General features: G+C 41.0%; 1 protein-coding gene across 2 annotated transcripts in view; it reads left to right on the forward strand.

Moving 5' to 3' along the window:
* Positions 1 to 18,445, forward strand: part of LAMA5 (laminin subunit alpha 5) — a 105,956-nt gene that overhangs the window by 60,673 nt on the left and 26,838 nt on the right. For both annotated transcript variants that reach the window (XM_075176748.1, XM_075176749.1), the window contains exons 23-51: positions 44 to 182; positions 926 to 1,068; positions 1,151 to 1,257; positions 3,022 to 3,175; positions 3,292 to 3,452; positions 3,538 to 3,646; positions 3,764 to 3,861; positions 3,943 to 4,150; positions 4,547 to 4,673; positions 4,815 to 4,954; positions 5,048 to 5,163; positions 6,538 to 6,746; positions 7,168 to 7,372; positions 9,450 to 9,594; positions 9,768 to 9,908; positions 9,992 to 10,153; positions 10,238 to 10,342; positions 10,450 to 10,533; positions 10,833 to 11,063; positions 13,692 to 13,802; positions 13,883 to 14,010; positions 14,098 to 14,178; positions 14,726 to 14,940; positions 15,547 to 15,647; positions 15,734 to 15,914; positions 16,129 to 16,272; positions 17,527 to 17,678; positions 17,760 to 17,870; positions 18,046 to 18,157. In XM_075176748.1, the coding sequence (XP_075032849.1) occupies positions 44 to 182; positions 926 to 1,068; positions 1,151 to 1,257; positions 3,022 to 3,175; positions 3,292 to 3,452; positions 3,538 to 3,646; positions 3,764 to 3,861; positions 3,943 to 4,150; positions 4,547 to 4,673; positions 4,815 to 4,954; positions 5,048 to 5,163; positions 6,538 to 6,746; positions 7,168 to 7,372; positions 9,450 to 9,594; positions 9,768 to 9,908; positions 9,992 to 10,153; positions 10,238 to 10,342; positions 10,450 to 10,533; positions 10,833 to 11,063; positions 13,692 to 13,802; positions 13,883 to 14,010; positions 14,098 to 14,178; positions 14,726 to 14,940; positions 15,547 to 15,647; positions 15,734 to 15,914; positions 16,129 to 16,272; positions 17,527 to 17,678; positions 17,760 to 17,870; positions 18,046 to 18,157 (4,120 nt within the window). The remainder of the gene's footprint in view (positions 1 to 43; positions 183 to 925; positions 1,069 to 1,150; positions 1,258 to 3,021; positions 3,176 to 3,291; positions 3,453 to 3,537; positions 3,647 to 3,763; positions 3,862 to 3,942; positions 4,151 to 4,546; positions 4,674 to 4,814; positions 4,955 to 5,047; positions 5,164 to 6,537; positions 6,747 to 7,167; positions 7,373 to 9,449; positions 9,595 to 9,767; positions 9,909 to 9,991; positions 10,154 to 10,237; positions 10,343 to 10,449; positions 10,534 to 10,832; positions 11,064 to 13,691; positions 13,803 to 13,882; positions 14,011 to 14,097; positions 14,179 to 14,725; positions 14,941 to 15,546; positions 15,648 to 15,733; positions 15,915 to 16,128; positions 16,273 to 17,526; positions 17,679 to 17,759; positions 17,871 to 18,045; positions 18,158 to 18,445) is intronic.

Below are 18,445 nucleotides of genomic sequence, written 5' to 3' on the forward strand. Positions count from 1 at the left end.
AATACATTGCTCTTATATTATTGTCTCTTATGTCTGTTCACAGCCAAAGGTCATACTAACCATAAATGTGACATCCCCCGACCTCTTCCGAGTTGTGTTCCGATATTTGAATCGTGGAGCCGATAGTGTCTATGGGAAGGTGTCATTTATAGAAGAGAAGAAGTTTAATGCTTGTGCCAACTGTAAGTGCTCAAGTGTCTGTCCGGGCTGCCTACAAGTGGTACATTCCAGGGAGCAGACACGGAGACTCGGTTAGCTGAGGAATGTCTCATAACAGCTGGCTAGGGGTGGTACTGTGGGACACAAGATCAGTTCTTTGTTCTTGTCAGTAATGTCAGAGTAATGAAGCGCCTCTCTCATCTCCTATTGGAATATATTTCTTCTGGAACGTAATTACAAGGCTTATGTATTTAGCTGCCTGCAACTGAGCTTTACTGGTCTGTAGAAGCACTTTTAGAAACTGTTTTGATCATATGACAGCTGTGAAAACTCATTACTTGTGATAAACCTCAAATATTCAGCAGGGCCGCAACACAGGGCCTTGGCAGTTCATATAAATGTAGTTTATATCTATTGCTTAAAGTTTTACTTTTTATCAAATGTATTATTATGTCATAAACTTGCTCTTCTTATCAATGTACAGGCATCTATATGTAATTTCTGTGATCCTATATGCACTTATAATGAGTGATAAGCCAACGTATGTGGTATTTGCTATAAACTTGTACACAGGAATTGGAAGCAAATTCAGTATTCCTGGACCCTCAGTGTCAATGCGAGATATTGGTAGCATTCATTTGGACAGATGTACCTTGGTTGTAAGCATGTTGTGGATACCAAGATTACTTTTTGATTTGTTGCACCCTCTCAGTTCTCAAAAGTTGATTTTTACATTACAGTTTTGTCCTTTGTCCATTGGGTGCAGGTTCTGAGCAAATCAAGCAGATTGTTTTCCCGCCAAGCAAGGAACCGGCCTTTGTTACCGTCCCGCACAGTAGTTTTGGAGAACCGTTTGTCCTGAATCCGAACATGTGGTCTGTAGTGATTGAGGTGGAGGATGTACTTCTGGTAAGGCTAGTGGTTCTTCACTAGACATATTGTAGAATGTTGGGTTTAGGTTTCCCTTGTAACTATCTCCCATCTCTACTAGGACTATCTGGTCCTGCTGCCCAGTGCCTACTACGAAGCTCCGATTCTCCAGGTGAAAGTAACTGAGGCTTGCACCTATGCTCCTACCCAGGATCAGAGCAACCAGAAGTAAGGAATAGTTAAACTTCATGATTTAGTCGGCAACTGAAATATATTTTAATGTTCAAATTAATAAAGAAATTGCAGGCAGATTCAGATTAAAATTTATACATTTGATCTAAAGTTAATTTGTTTTCCGGCTAGATGACAGTGTTTAAAGAGTGGTTGTGAAGTTTGTGGGATTATCATACCTGATGGTGGGATATACTTGTGTGTGTGCATCATACAAAGTTGAGGGTCAGACCTGTACAAGTGTATAATACAAAGTGGACAGACCTTTTAATACAAGACGGATGGCCAGAACTGTGTGTGCATACACCATAACACAACATGGTTGCATGCGGATGACAGTCAAAGGTGGCTGAATTTTACTTCACTACCACACACATAATCTTATACTTAAAAATATAACACAGCTCGAATTTATGGAAAGTGGGAGTAAATTACCCAATTGCACAGAGGAATGTAACCACGCCAAAAAGGATGTTTCTAGGATCTACTAAACTGCCGCCACTGTTCAGCTACTGATCTTCAGACGTAAGTCCCTGCGTTCCTTGCGTGCAGTATCTTGCATGAAGTAGCTCTGCGCATGCTCAGAAACGGACCTTACGCTAATAAACTTAATTGCATGGAATTTATGTCTGAGTACAAATGACATTTACGGCTGCCTATGAATTGAAGGGCAGAACGGAGGCAGATGAACACAGGCCATGTACAGAAAGGGTGTGCTGAGAATGTAGATGCGGCCAATTCAAATCCAGGATTAAGTACGTGGTTTTTAGCTGTATCTTTTGCACCAGCTACAGCGCAGGTATAAGTATGACTAGTGGTGACTGTCACAACATATGTGTAGTTTTTAAAACAAAACCTGCCACTAGCTAGCACAGTGCCGAGAGGGGGGAGCAAGAGCAAAGTACCGGGGCCCAGGCCTGCTTGTCTTATGGAAGGAGCCACCAAGCTAGAGAGGCCATGCTCCCTTTGGCGTCTATAGAAGTGCTCCAAAGAGCTGCTGTACCAGGTCCTGAAATTTCTCTTTGTGGCCCTGCCTAGACGACGTATCTAAGTAGTAGAGGCTGCCTACACAATTATTCCAACCAAGGGAGCTACAAAGAAGCCCCCAATTCCTCCACTGCCCTGACTATTGGGATCAACTGCTTCTCCCTCTACTCCATCCCAATACCTATAATTCACCCACATTTCTCATATAACCCCACCATGCACCTCCTCCATTTACCTTCTTTTATTCTCCTACTAACTTCCATCACACTTTTCTACAACCTCTTCTCTCTAGCACCCTGTGTCTTTCACTCCCATCATTAATTCCCCTTCACTGCTTCCATCCATGTTTGTCTGCTACCATGAACGTTTCTGCATCCTGCACCCACCTCATTCTCTGGCCTACACCAGCAGAAACATACCTCACATCCATAAAAACATTCTTTCCACCTTGCATTTCCAATCCCTCCAACCTTATCCACATCTATCCCTTCCTCTCCTTTTCCTGTGCACTCTGGAAAGCGAAGTCTGTTTGTATCAAGCTGTTTATAGTTACATTAAAATCTGATCCACCATATTGTATTATACCTGTAATACGGGATGATGGGCTGGATTGTTTTCTGTATGCAGAAGGTGTTCCTTATCTGGATTTTACAATATTGTTGTTCTCCACCATTAGAACCATCTGTTCATCCTTGTAGGCTGCTTACTGAGAAGCTTGTACCTCTTGATTTGTCATCAAACCTCACTCCCTCATTCTGATCTTTTATATTCCAGCTGCCTTTTGCATAAATATCTCTCCTTGGATGGATTCCCATCTTCACAGGGAAGTGAAGTCATCTGTCATATGGATAACAGCCTTCCACGTCCCTGCCAGACTGAACAGATTACCCCCCGACACCCTCCCATGATTTCGTGCTATGGAAGTGATGTACGTATAATGAGAAACAAGGACTATAGGAGGAAATTTATTGATCTATTAATAATTGCGCAGATGGTTTATAGTAACTTTTGGCCTGTGACACTTGCCCATGCTTTGTCTTCTAGATTGACGTCCAGTTCAACCTGCCAGTTCCCCACCCAGGTCGTTATATTATTGTTGTAGAATACGCCAATGAGGAGGATGTTCAAACCACCAATGTAGCAGTAAACTCTCCTCAGCTCCCACCACAACATGGAACATTTACCTTCTACCCATGCAGATTCAGGTATGTGTTTGAAAATGCTCTTTTTGGAATATTTTATATTGTTTTTTTAAAATTAGATTTTATTTCTAAAACGAATGTATTACAGTTTCCTGTGCCGAGGGGTGGCATTAGATTCTCAGCAGAGGGTTGCCTCGTTTGATATATCCACAAGCGCCAACATTCGATTTACAGCAGATACGGCACGATTGTACCTGGTGGGTATTTTTATGATGTTAAACGTCCTTTTCTGTTGTACATTCTTTGTTGTTTTTCTTACATATTCTTTTCTGACCCTTAAATTTGTAAATTCTCATTGCTGGATGCTCCTGCAGGGCAAGATTGTCCTGATCCCTGCTGACCAGTTTACTATGGAGTACATTGAGCCAAGAGTTCATTGCATTGCCGTTCATGGGTCCTTCAACCCTAGCAGGTATTTAGTACTTTCATCTTGGGTTCTGTTGGCTTGTTTTTTGTTTGGTTAGTTCCTAATTTTATGTCTCTTTGTCCACAGTGGATCATGCATTCCATCGAGATTCCACAAACCATCTCAGTCGGTAGTGTTAACAGAAGGCAAGACTAGCACAATGCTAAACAATATCCCTCTGTCACCGGGATTCCATATACCTTCGACAGGTGGTCAGACTGTGCCACACCACCCAGCAACTCTGCCTCCAACAGCTGTAGATGCCACTAAGCTGATTCGTTTGCAGTCCCCAGAGGTGACTGTATGAACACTGTCTTATAAGAAATAACACAACCTCTACTGTTAATTATACAGATACTATAAGTCACCTCAGAGATCTGTGACTTATATAAAATCACTTCTCCTTCAGCCTTGTGCCTTTGTGTTGTCATGGAACTCTGGGATTTCTAGTAGTGTGTACATTATCCCATATATCCTTTATTCCACTCATACAACATTTTTTTAATTCCATATTAAATATATGTTGACTGTTTTTCCAATGTAAAATGAAAATACATCCATATACTGCAATGGAGCAGCGCCCACATTGGCTACCAGCTCTACGGAACATAAATCTATTTCTGAATATGTAGGCAATATGTCATTTTTATATCTTCTTTATTTTATTTTCTCCTCTCTTCTCCGTCATTAGACGGTGGTGACCTATAATGGGCACATTCAAACACCAGGGCGTTATGCCTTCATTATCCATTACTATCAACCTTCCCAAGCAACATTTGCCCTTAAGGTGCAGGTGCATGGAGGCCGCTTCTGGCAAGGTAAGAAATTGATTGGTTCGGTGCAGTAGTGGGTGGTCATCCTGAGAACCATTCACAGTCGTTATTTAAATACCTGTATTTGTCATTTATGTGCAGCCTGAGATGTGTTACATTCAAAACCGGTGACTTTTGCCTTTCTAGGCTCAGCTAATGCTACGTTTTGCCCCCATGGATATGGATGCCGCAGCTTGGTGCTGTCTGAGGATCAGGCCACACTAGATGTGACCGATAGTGATCTGTCCGTCAGTATACGTGTCCCGGATGGCAAGATAGTCTGGCTGGTAGGTTAATAAAAGCTTATTGTGCGGTGTGTGTCTTCTGTCAGTTGTTCAGTGTTGTCTATTGCTTAATCTACCTGGGATTTGTTTCATTAGGAGTATGTTTTGGTGATTCCTGAGGACAGCTACAGCTCAAGTTACCTGGTAGAGGAACCGCTGGATAAATCTTACAATTTTATTAGTCAATGTGGAGCCAACAGCTTCCAGAGCAAGTAAGAATTTTTACCAGCATATAATAATGTTACTATGAATTCCCAATATAACATTATCACTTTATACATTGACTAATGTGATAAATGCATGCAACCTTTTTCCACTGCTAGAATGTAGTCAAATCTGTTTTCACTCTCTCATTTACAGGTTATTTGATTGGAAATATTAGAAATATTTGCATTAAAAATATGGTTTTATTTCTCAGAAAATGTAAATTTATAAAACAAATATGAAAATATTATTATGATTTAAGTCCATAGACTATATGACCACACATGGGGGTAAATTTTTTTAGACCATTTAACAAGGAAAAGTGGAAGTCTTGCCCATAGCAAATCAGATTCTAGCTACCAATTATCTAGTACATTCTAGAAAATGATAGCCAGAATCTGATTGGTTGCTCTGGGCAACTCTTCCACTTTTTCTACTATTGACTATTTCTGGTATTGTTGACTTAGTATGTGTCCATTTCTGATGAGAAGTCTGCTGTAAATGTCACAGGATACATGACTGAAATTGAGAACATAGTATATATGACACATGTTCTGCCCCCTCTTCTCCTACCTCAGTGCTCTGGTCCATCCCTTCAAAATATTTTTCATGGACTATTTTATAAACATTTACTGACAGCTTGGTTTATTACTGACACTTCACCATAAATATGTGTTGGGAACTGAAAGTTGAAACTGTGTCTACAGCAAAAAGGACTGTCAAGAGTTGGTTCACGGCCATACAAGATTTTAAAATTATTGGTGTAATTTTCCTAGTATTGTGTCACGAAAGAGCTATTTTTACTGATTTCTAATGGTGAAAAACATTGTTGTCTTTGTTTACTCTCTTTAAATTTATAGACTGTTTGCTCCCCACTCTGACCAGCGCATGTTTACTGCGTTAATAGCGCAGTGACTGACACAGAGAAGGGGCGTAAGGACAGAAAGGGTGCAATACTTCCTTACCCTTTCCTGCCCCTACTTCTCTCATTCTATCAGTTTCCTCACTATAGTGATTGCAGGAAGGAGTGCAGGCCATCTGTTTCACTATGCTCCTTCCAGAAATCAGGAAAAGTCAGGTTATGGGCCGAGAGGCAGGAAGAGAACTTCTTCTCTATCACCCCTAGGATTTTACCACCTGAGTAAAGGTTCTCGCCGCATGGGAGAAACAGCTCTGTCTGCATGTCCAATCTATATCAAGTCATTAGCCTGAGCACAAGAAGTATTTATATGTATCTAATTATCCATGTTTAGTCATAAGCTGCTCTCATATCCTGAACCATGGTGCTATGTTTGAGCTTGATAACAATGGAAACATTTTAGTAAATACTTTCCATTTCATAGAATACTTTTCATGCTAATCTTTTCTGTGTCTTCTCCCAGCCCGTCATCATCAAAATTTTGTAGAGATGCAGCGATCTCTCTATCACTCTTCTATAACAATGGTGCCCAGTCCTGTAATTGTCATGAGACTGGTGCCCTGGGCACAGTGTGTGAGCCATATGGAGGGCAGTGTTCCTGCAGACCAAATGTGATTGGAAGAGACTGCTCCCATTGTGCCACAGGATTCTGGGGGTTCCCCCACTGTAGACGTAAGTTCCTCTGTTTTTGAGAATTTGTTAAATAGAAACCTTTTATTGTAAATCTTGCTTATTGTCTTACAACCATTATACAGGAAATAGTTCCCTATAATGACTAATTTATTGTATTTCATTTAGTCTATTAAGGGACAATAAAATGTATAACTTTAATTCAGTTTTCCTGCATCTGTCAATGTCTAACATGACACAACACTGCTCTACAATCATTAAGAATAGAGCTCCCGTGTGTCCACTTTTACCTATCACAGTCTCCCTTTTCTGCATCATAAATCTTGACTCTTTTTCTTCTTATGTGACCAAATTGACATACTTCATAGGTGATTATAGATTTATTCATATTCATTTGTTACTCTAAAGTTTGTGGTAGATTTTTACAATCTGAGCAAACCAAGAATGTGTCTGTCTTTCCCAGCCTGTGACTGTGGATCACGCCTGTGTGATGAGGTCACTGGGCAGTGTATCTGTCCTCCTCGCACAGTGAAACCGGAGTGCACAGTGTGCCAGCCACAGACGTTTGGGTGCCATGCGCTGGTTGGTTGCGAGGAATGCGATTGCTCTGAAATCGGACTGCAAAACAAAACTCAACCAGGCTGTGATGCCCAGACAGGGCAGTGCACGTAAGTGAGGCTGGTAGCCACCTTGTGGTGAAATTTTAAATGGAAATGTTTTTCCGTTTCACTGCAAAGCACAAGAAATGTGATTTTGTTATACATAAAAAAGTTAAAATTATACAATGGCTCTTGGCTAAGATCAGCGCATATAAGATCTCTATATGTCTTTTATACACATTCCAATTTTGGGGACATACCCCCTCCAAAAAAGAAATAACACACCGCAAAAAAACCAAAATGAAACCCTTTGCTCTATTTTTCATAGAATTGCATTAATGCGTGACATGCTCTTCCGATAAAAATTAGCCCATTTTGGCACAAAGAGGCGCATAACCCTATAAAGTGGTATTTATCCTGCTGACTCCCAATGTTTTTCAGTGATGGCCCTGCTTCCTAGTGATGCATTTAAATATTGGTCCAGATCCCAAAATGGCAGTACTGTATGTAGTTGACAGGGACATTCGGTTTGTAGACCATCCATCCAATCATTGTTATACACTTGGGTGGGCTTTTATCTTGTAATAAGCCATAAATACTGCTGGGGTCACTGAAAAACATTTCTCCATTTTATGAGCCCTATCAGTGCAGTAAAAGTGTATTGTGGGCTATAAATATTTAACAAGCAGATCAGTTATTCGGTTTAGAGAATGTTCTTTCAATGAGGCCTGAACAAAATCCCTCTGAAGTGATAAAACTTTGTTTATATTTATCTATAAAAAGGAGCATTGGTTTGTTTATTGCAGTAAACCACTAACATCTTGAAAGGCGGCAGCATACATAATATAATGGACTGGTTTGGGAAAGAGTTCTCACAGGAAACTATTAAAACAAACAGATATTCAGATAATCAGTCCTATTCTCTTTATGGGCTATTAGACAAGGTCAGAAGAGTGACCTCCTATCACATCCGGAAACAATGCAAGTTGTGGACAGTTGGTGGATGTGGGCTAAATTTAGTATTTTTGTGATAGGATAATTGATTTATTATCCTTTTCTTTATATAGTGCATATATATTACAGAGACTATTTAATCACCCATATTAGTGGAACTTACAGTCTAAATTCTCCAAGACAAAAGTGGTGAGAAGTCACCTAAAAGAGGTTGTTGACTGAGGCACTCCAGTCCATTGGGAAGTATAAAAACAATTTTTATTAGAAATCGTCTTAAAATCAAATAGACCAGGTATCATTAAAGGTCGGTGAATATTAAAATAAAGAAGTGATGAAAAAATGAAAGATAAGTGATAAAGATAATTAAAAATACCCTTCCGGGGAGCGGGTAGTTGCACAATTGTGATACTTGTAGTTAGATGGGAAAAATACCCATAGACATAGACACTGTATCATTAATTTGAAGTAACACAGTTTATTGTAATTTGGTTTCCTTCATTCAATTGGATACATTGTGTCAATTCTCACATACAGTTAGCAATATGTGTCCACTCTGGATTTAAATTAAAGTCTAAATTCTCCACCACATGTAGGTTAAGTTTGTCATAAGCCAGTTAACCTACCAGTATGTTTTTGAAATGTGTGAGGAAATCAAAGTAACTGAACGATGCTCACACAAGCACTGGACGAACATAGAAACTCCACACGGACAGTGGCCTGGTTGGAATCCAACCCATGGCCCCAGCACTGTCACCGTGCAGACTAGACTCACCTCACGGTAGGAATGATCCTGACTGAAGACGTGTTGATGGATTTCTTGTACCATCTCACTCTGTTTATGACATGAAATTCTGCTTATATGGTGGGCTTAGCTAGGGTCCAGTGCATTAATTTCTGTGGGATTAAATGAACCAGCAGAAGGAGGAGGTTGGCAACCTGTAGCCAGTCTATGTGTTAGGATGTTGGCATTAGTGCAGAGTATTTTACATCAGCCAACTCCTCTGTGTCTATGTGTTGGCACGTTGGACGTGGGAGGGTCTAGACCATCATGTCGTCAATCTGATCATCTAGATGCTAACGTCACAGAGTAGTGATGTGAGGGAAGGTTATGTCAAATGGTTGTGGGGAGATTGCGATGTGAAAAGCAACTATGAATGAAATTAATATCTTGCATCCAAATTGTTTCTTTTAGGTGTAAACCAAACATCATGGGACGACGTTGTGAAAAATGTGCTCCTGGTTTCTATGGATACCCCAACTGCAAGCCCTGTTCCTGTAACCGGGCAGGCACTGAGGCAAAAATATGTGATCCTACCACCGGGCAGTGTCTCTGCAAGGTCAGCTTAATCTTGTGTTAAAGGCTTTGTTGGAAGGATTTGTTCAAGGAGATTTGGTCAAAGCTGGGTCTGGTTTTTAATTTGATAAAATCTGACCAGTCATTTCCCACGAATTTACCATCCTGGATATTATTGACAATATGTTTGAAGTCAATTATTGTTTCTGTTTGTAGGAAAATGTCGAGGGCCCAAACTGTGACCACTGCCGTCTGGGCACTTTCTTCCTTGATGCTGACAATCCCAAGGGCTGCACTCGCTGTTTCTGCTTTGGAGCAACTGAACGCTGCCACACTGGATCCAAGTATCGAACACAGGTAAACAGTCCTTAGATGCCCCACTTGACCTCCCGGATTTGCTAATCCACACCTGCTGACGTCATTTTTGATTTATCTTGCAGTTTAGTGACATGAGGGAATGGGTGCTAGTTGGAGGAGATCGCCAGGAAGTGGAGATCACTGATCGTCTTAGCAATGGTCTCGTCGTGGCTGATCTGAGGGATGTTCCGGATGTTTACCAGGAATTCTACTGGCATGCACCACGCACCTACTTGGGAGACCGGGTGAGTTTATACATTATTTTTGCAGAAATGGAGCAGTAGAAAAGTACCATTGTTGTTTTATGTGGTATTTTTATGTGACCACAGGTATCCTCTTATGGTGGATTCCTGAGATACGAGCTTAATTCTGAAGCTATCAGAGGAGACCATATCCACTTTCCTGTGGAGCGGAGGCCAGATGTCATACTGAAGGTACAGAGCATCGCTCACTGGGATTTATGGCAGAACTTGTCTGGGATTCTTGTGTTCCTGATGTTAGAACATTACTGTAAGAAGAAATCTATTTTCTATCTCTGCAGGGAAACCAGATGAGCATTGCATTCCTGGAGACAAAGTACCCATTACCAGGAGACATTCACCAAGGCTGGATTCAACTTCTTGAGGTTACTGAAAGGGCTAAAATATTTTGTTTCTACCCATTTTATCAGCACACATTTAAACAGCTAGATAGGAACAGGTCTCTACTACTAACAAGTCTGATTTTAATGTTACTGTTTTGTATAATCTCTCTGATTATTCAACTTTTTATTTATGAACACAAGTAGATTTCGTTTATAGACATTAAAGAAATACATTATTATTATTTGAACATATTCAAATCTCTTATTAATCTTAAGATCTGAACTGTGATTCTAATTATACTTTTAATGCTGGAATGTCCTATTATATTTATCGTATACAGGGTAACTTTATTCACATTGGGACAAATAATCCTGTATCTCGTGAGGATATCATGATGGTTTTAGCAAACCTGGAGCAGCTGCAGATTCGAGCTCTGAATTCACAGTCCTCCTCCATGGTGTCTCTGCGCCAAGTTGTTCTGGAAATTGGACAGGAGAGTGGCAGCGGAGGGAGAGCCAGCAACGTGGAGCTTTGCATGTGTCCAGCCAACTACCGGGGCGACTCCTGTCAGGTAACCCGTCCTACAACATCAACTTCTAGGATGGTATTTTGTAGGCAATAGTTACACTTATTTTAGCAAGGAATTTTTAAGAGGATTCGGGTCCATAAGTTCATAGAGTTGGGTCAAGTGTAGAGCAAATCCCTAACTCATGTAGGGTTGGACACATTTTCTGCCCAGTATGTACACGTTAAACAATGTACGCAAGAAAAGGCACATTTACATGCATACGTTTAGCTTTATGCATCTCAACATGCGTCCAGCTGTACATCAGTAGCACGTGTGCCAGGTGTATATCCGGAGTAACAGGTGTGTTGTGCCCCATGATAGTGCAGAGATGTGGTTTGACAATGTTAGTAGTAAATTGGGAGGTTGAATTACCCTATATTGTGCACACTAGAATAATGTGATGACGTGTTATATGTAAGAACAATTATTGTCTTGACAGATTTATTGATAAATTTGAAAGTCATGTACTATATAAAATGTAATTACATACAAACTAAAACACAGATACGACTTAAATAAAGTAAACTTTCTCTTTTAAAAATCCAATATAACCACACAATTATCCCCCTTAACCCCCATTTGGCACAACCCTGTATTCCCTCCTGGACTCTCCGCCGCGAGAGCTCGTCTTTGGAATAAAGCTGGCCTTAAATTCCCGATAGACTTCTCTAAAGCAAACCACTGGCTCCCACTGGCAGAACTCCAACGTCACTCCCCATCCCGCATACTTAGTCCGTTTGAGTTTTTCCAAATTAGTCATTTTTTGCGATCCCTCCCACCTACCTATGTTTTGCGAGATTTAACCCCCTTTGAAGATCTTTGTAAAAATCACCCTAGGGACAGAGGCTTGATATCCCAACTTTATGGTATATTTATTGCTGCTGTCCTTCCTACTCCGAGGGCACATGAGGCTGATTGGGAAAAGGATCTAGGCCCCCCTCCGGACGATGAGGCATGGGACGACATGAGACTGGAGATAGCCAAAAGCTCCATATCCACCAAACTTAAAGAAACCTCTTATAAAATCTATTATCGTTGGTATTATACCCCTACTCGACTCCACAGCATGTTTCCCTCTTCTTCACCTTACTGTTGGAGGGGTTGTGGCCACAGGGGAACTATGCTCCATATATGGTGGACCTGCCCAACTATCTCCTCCTTCTGGGATGTGGTTTGTGGCATTCTAAACTCTCTATTTGAGGCTCCCGTCGCAAAGGACCCCTGGGTCTTTCTACTATGCTATCCTCCTCCAGAACTTGACAAATTTTCCAAAAAACTAGCCTCACATATACTGACAGCGGCTAAATCCCTTATCGCGCTAAACTGGAAAAAAACGTCCCCCCCCTCTCTAACAGCCCTCAAAAAACAAATCTGGCATGTCGCAGCCATGGAACAGATTACCTATTACCTCCATGATAGAGGCCATGTTTTTAACCAGGTTTGGGCTCCTTGGCAGTTTGTGGAAAGCTCGCGTCCCCCTAACAATTAGCCCCGTGATAAGGACCCATGTGGGGTAAGTCCAGCTCCCTTATACGCTTTGCCCCCTTATCTTCTTGAGTCGTCTACACACTCTCCACCCCCTGAGCTCTTTCATATACCTGCTTTGTGGTCTTCCCCCCCCCCCCTTCCTTTCTGATTCCCTTCCCCCCACTCCCACATTTCACACTTTCACTACAGTTATATACAATTTGATACCGCATATAAAACTGTAAAAATGGTTGTCTCATTATAAGCTTCTACGTACATGTTGATTCAATTGTTCTGACTGTTTTTGTACGTCTGTTCAATAATAACACTCTTATTCCCTGTATTTGCTTATATGACCAACCAAAATAAAGAATTTAAAAAAAAAAAAATCCAATATAAATCTTCTTTTCTGCAGTAGTTCATACAGAAATATAAATTAAGTAATGTGACATGACTTCATACAGTGTAGCCACAATGCTAATGATTTACTATCAGCTGGTGGGGTCAATACGCAATCGGCCAATCAGAAGCAGCTACATAGTGCTGCTGATAATCATCATTATAATTATGTATCAGCCCTCCAGCACCCACAAGAGATACGTCTCCTGTCAGGTCTGCCTGCGTCCAAGTCTACTTGAGTTGCCACTAATACTCTCTTACTGTGCTCAGCCTATGCTTTCCCGCTCCTTCTCTCCCCAATCTGTTTCTCCCAGCCTATGGAGTAGTAAGTGTAAGATGTGCAACAGTCTACATACAGACCTACTTTTTTCTGGGTGGAGCGAATGCACAGTAGGAAAATGTGTATCTTACACACAAAAAATAGACTTCAGTCCATCTCTACGTGAGCTTCATCAGGTGTAGCTAACGTGACCAAAGGCTTAAAGACATCGTACAAATGTGTAGACACCCCCACTTCAACCACTGAGTAGAATCGTTTTAAGTTTTTGTTCATACTTTATTCAGTTAATCTAAATGCATAATTTCGCCTCAATTCTAGGAAAATAAGCTTCTTAAGGTACTTATGTACAGCCACAATTACCAGGGTTGTCTTGATAAAAATGGGGCTTATATAAGACACATCATCAGGAGTTCAATAGTGGTTGTAGCTGTTTATCTGCGAGCTTCCCTCCGCAAGGCGCTTACATCTGATCTCTGTTGTGATAGGAATGTGCTCCTGGCTTCTACCGAGACAAGGGTCTCTTCTTGGGAAAGTGCGTACCCTGTAACTGCAGTGGCCACTCTGACCAGTGTTTGCCAGGCACAGGTGCCTGTGTGGTAAGTTTTACAGTGTACCCCAGTAACCACAGCTATGTAGCCCTGTACCTAGACATTTATCTCTTGTCTTATCTTTCTAGAAATGCCAACACAACACAGAGGGCGACCAGTGTGAGCGATGTAAAGATGGCTTTGTGTCCAACGGGACTGTGGGGGGATCGTTACAATGTGTTGCGTGCCCCTGTCCCCTCTCTGTGCCCTCTAACAAGTGAGCATTATCTGAGTTTATGGTTCAAAAGGGGTAGTGGCCAGATTTTACTTCATTTTAAGCCCACATTTTTATTTGTCTCCCCAGTTTTGCCATCGGATGTGTACAGAGGGGCTCGTCCACTCAGTGTCTTTGCAGACCAGGCTACGCTGGAGCTAAGTGTGAGCGGTGAGTGTGCAGAAAAAGTCCTGAATGCAAACCCAAACTTATTAATATTGCAACAGTATATAAAAAAAAAATCCTTAAATGTTATGTCAATAATATTGTCTGTTTCTATGAAGTGCTGCCATTTCTCTTGAGATGTTTACAATGTTTTCAGAAAACATTTGGTTTGTGTTTCAAATTGTGTGTCATTCATACACTTTTATAGAACAGTGCCACCAAGTGGTCAAATTGTCATTCAAAGTTGCAGTACACTTTATACAAAGCAGCTCCGAGACATGGGGCTACCTTCTAAGGCATTTTTAAAGGGGAGTAGTATGCCTTTTTTATTTATGTTTTAGCAAAAGATATCTATAAATGTTTTTGTGCTCATAAAATGATATTTCGCCCTATATTTCTCATTATTAATGCTCACCAAAGTAGAATACCAATGCAATGTACAATAGTTTTGTATATCTTTGATTGATAAAATAAAACAATCTGTCATTATTTCATCTGTTTCTGAACATCATAATGATAATACCAACCCTTTTTTTGTTCCCCTCTCAAAAAGCTGCGCCCCTGGTTACTATGGGAACCCAATGGTTATTGGAAGCTCCTGTTTGCCATGTAACTGCAATGGGAACACAGACTCGAACATGTTATTCAGTGAGTGCGACCCTCTGTTCGGCACATGTTCCGGCTGCATGTTCAACACTGCTGGGCCGCATTGCGAGATGTGTGCCCCTGGTTTCTATGGTGATGCAGTGGGTGCCAAGAACTGCTCAAGTAAGTGTCCCATTCTGCCTGTTTCACTGGAAGCCTTTATACAGAACAGAGTGAAAGTGGATGTGATTGGTTAATTGCAGTACTGGAGTATCTTTCTGGGAACTAACATACAATTATGGTGATAAGGAGACCATATGTGTAATCTGCTCGACCACATCCCCCGTGTGCCATGACAGTGCCCACATTTGATTAGATCACGATCCTTTTGCCAGCAGGAAATCTTAACTGTCCTGTGATGAGCCAGACAGTTGGGGGTATATTGTACATATTAGATTAAAATGTAATCGGTTATTGTCTACATAGACCGGAACACTCATTTGACCTGACGTTTGATTTGCCCATAAAATCCACCCCATATTAAATAAGGTAAAACTTTTTTAGGACCCTACTCCCACCTATGCTGTTGATTTGGGTGTATTGGGAGTCTGATTTGCGATACATAAACACTATGAGTTAAACATTGCTGGTAGGAACCTTAGTTGGGAAAAGTGGGACATATGAGAGCCCTAACTTAAAGCATTGCCAAGACTTGGATCCCAGCAAGTCATTTTTGGAGAAGTTGTTTACCCCCTATTGGTTCAGGATATAAAATATTGTGTTTTGCAGGGTGTGCCTGCTCTCCTTGTGGAACGGACACATGTAACCCAAGATCTGGAACATGTCATTGCAAACCTGGAGTGACTGGCCCAAACTGTGACCGCTGCCAGGTAATGTACTGTAGGAAGATTATAGAAAAGTCTCTCTGCAGTTCAGCTGTAATTCCCAATGTTACCACTCAATATCTGTCTTCTAGGAGGGGTATTATGGATATGATGGATGCTCTGGATGTCAGAAATGTAGCTGTGGAGAGGGTTCAACCAGTTCAAGATGTGATCCCCGTACAGGTCAATGTCTCTGCTTCCCTGGAGTTACAGGCCCTCGCTGCCAGCAGTGTGCCCCTGGTTACTGGAGTTATGGACCCAGTGGTTGCACAAGTAAGTGCAGAAATAGAAGCAATAAAGGTTCCACTTTCTATCATTGTCTGTCTCTTTTCAATGTCAAATTACATTTCTGGACCCCAGAACAGTTCCTTTATATTCAAATCTTCTGTCACCTCCATCATCGTAGTGTAATTATCTGACCTGACAAATGTATTAGATTTAGTAGATTATTGCTGATATTTCTTTTATTATATATGTCATTCTTTAGAGTGTGGCTGTAAAGGGGGCTCCTGTGATCCGCGCACAGGGGAGTGTCAGTGCAGTGATGGACTAACTGGGAAGCAGTGCGACACTTGCAGCCGACCGTATGAGATACCGGTCAGTCATGGACCAGAGGTTATGAAGTGCCAGCGTGAGTACTAATGTGCTTTTTCCTCCTCCAATTATGACAATGTTTTTATATAGAGCAATAGATTTTTCTGTATAACATACTAATTTAATCTGTAAACTCTGAACACTGAAAATTCTATGGACCAATAACTGAGCAAGGAGTAAAGATAAATGTCTGTCTCCAAGATCTTACAATCTAGTTCTTCATTACTTCAGGTTTCTTGTAAAACCATCTCATGATTATTGTTGGGAATTGTCAGGAACACCCCAGCCTGTCCCAGATGCAGCAATGTGAACAGCTGGTCGTGACTGGCGTCACCTTCGTCACCTAGCAATGAATACATCTTATCTGCCACCACAAAGGATTTATTATGGTGTCCTTACGTTCACCAGAACCACTTATTAATGTTCCACACTTAAATGACATACACATGTAGCATGAGCCTCCCTGGGCTTCGTAAATTCAAAAAGAATCACGGAGAATACCCTAGATTAAAATATGTTTAATCTGAAAAATATTTCCAAAGCTTTAATTTACAAAATGGTAATAAACAGACATACAATAAATTGCACAAAAATAAAATAGGAAATACAAACCAGATTCCTTACTTACAAGTTCAGGAATTGGCATGTGAGGAGTACACATTGAGAAGAATGGCACATGTCAGTCTTGATAGACCCCCTCAAAGAAATGAACACTGTACTACTGATACAAATGATTTTTAAACCATTTCTTGTTGGCTCTTCACCCTCCCACCTTAGGAATTTTAAGTTAGATGGATGCCCAAAATGACACAGAGTAAATTATGGATGTCCTGATACCTGGCATTTCACAAGACCTGAGTTCTCACCTCTGCTCGTTCGGCCTGACTAAGTTTAACTCCTCTACATACACAAACTACTCATAGATTTTATCTGTCTCTGGGCCTGGCTACTTTCACAAAACCATTGACACTTGCCTAGGTCAGACTCAGGTCAGTTAACAAAATACACTTTGAAAGGTTACATAAAATATTCACAGTGTTATACATAAATCCAACAGACTATAACAATCAGCCATTAGATATATTACATTTCGTCACAGGAATGATAATATTAATACAATTGTTTGCTCCCAATTGCTTATGATACAAACCTTCATTGTATTGCTTTGTATGTAAGCCCATGACTTGCGAGGAATCATCAGTCATAATAAATGTAGATGTAAAGAAGCTTACAGTTCGTATCTTCATCGGTCTTCTTGTGGTGATTAACTGCTGGCAATTACTCTGTGCAGCCTGTGACAGCTGCGTGGTGACTTTACTGGAGGATTTGCAGCGGATGGGAGACTTCCTCCCAAGTGTCAGGGACCAACTCACCAACCTAAGTATCAGTTCCATCGCCTGGACTCGTCTCAGCAGCCTCAATGCCTCAATTGCAAACCTGACAGTAAGTGAGATCTAGACCCTGATGTTGAGTGGCTAAATTATTTTGTTGCTGATTTATTTATATTATGTCTGATATTTACAGGATCTCTGGCTCCAGTATCAAAGTTCTGTTAATGGCATAAAAGATAAAGCTGATGATCTGGAAGATGAGAGTTTCAGTCTCGCACAGGACTTTGATGCACTGCAGGATAAGGTAAGTCGCGCTTCCTCCGCAGGGGAGTGTGATCCACCTATCTACAATAATGTACTTCATTTCTTAATGTGGCAGCCATTCCATAGGCTGAACAGCCTATCAATATAGTGATGGTGATGGACAGGCTGGATTCCCTTGAATATTTGATGAGCTAACACTAATTGTTCTTTTTCAGGTGAATACAACCAACAGAACAGCTGCCAATGTGCAGAAGGCGACCAGAGACACCAGTCAGAGGGCCGTAGACCTGACGAGACAAGTACAGTCTCTGTACAACGTTTCTTTGGGTGAGAAGTTTTGTGCTATGTAAAACAGATTCCTTGTTTTATAACCACTGTCACGGATTCTGCTTCCCTCTCTGCCTTTCACTCAATTCTTTATATTATCAAGCAACCTTGTTTATTTTTGTTACCCTGGGGTATGATATGAAGCTGCTATCTGGATACAGATGTATCCAGAAAACACAGCACAGAGCAGTGTCATATCCTGGGGCTACACACCTAAATAACACACTGTGATGTTTTACTATAAAAAAGCAATGTATTTAGTGACCAATACAGGAGGGCATATATAAG

This window comes from Mixophyes fleayi, chromosome 6 (genome assembly GCF_038048845.1).
Source record: "Mixophyes fleayi isolate aMixFle1 chromosome 6, aMixFle1.hap1, whole genome shotgun sequence".
In the NCBI taxonomy this organism is placed as follows: domain Eukaryota; kingdom Metazoa; phylum Chordata; class Amphibia; order Anura; family Limnodynastidae; genus Mixophyes; species Mixophyes fleayi.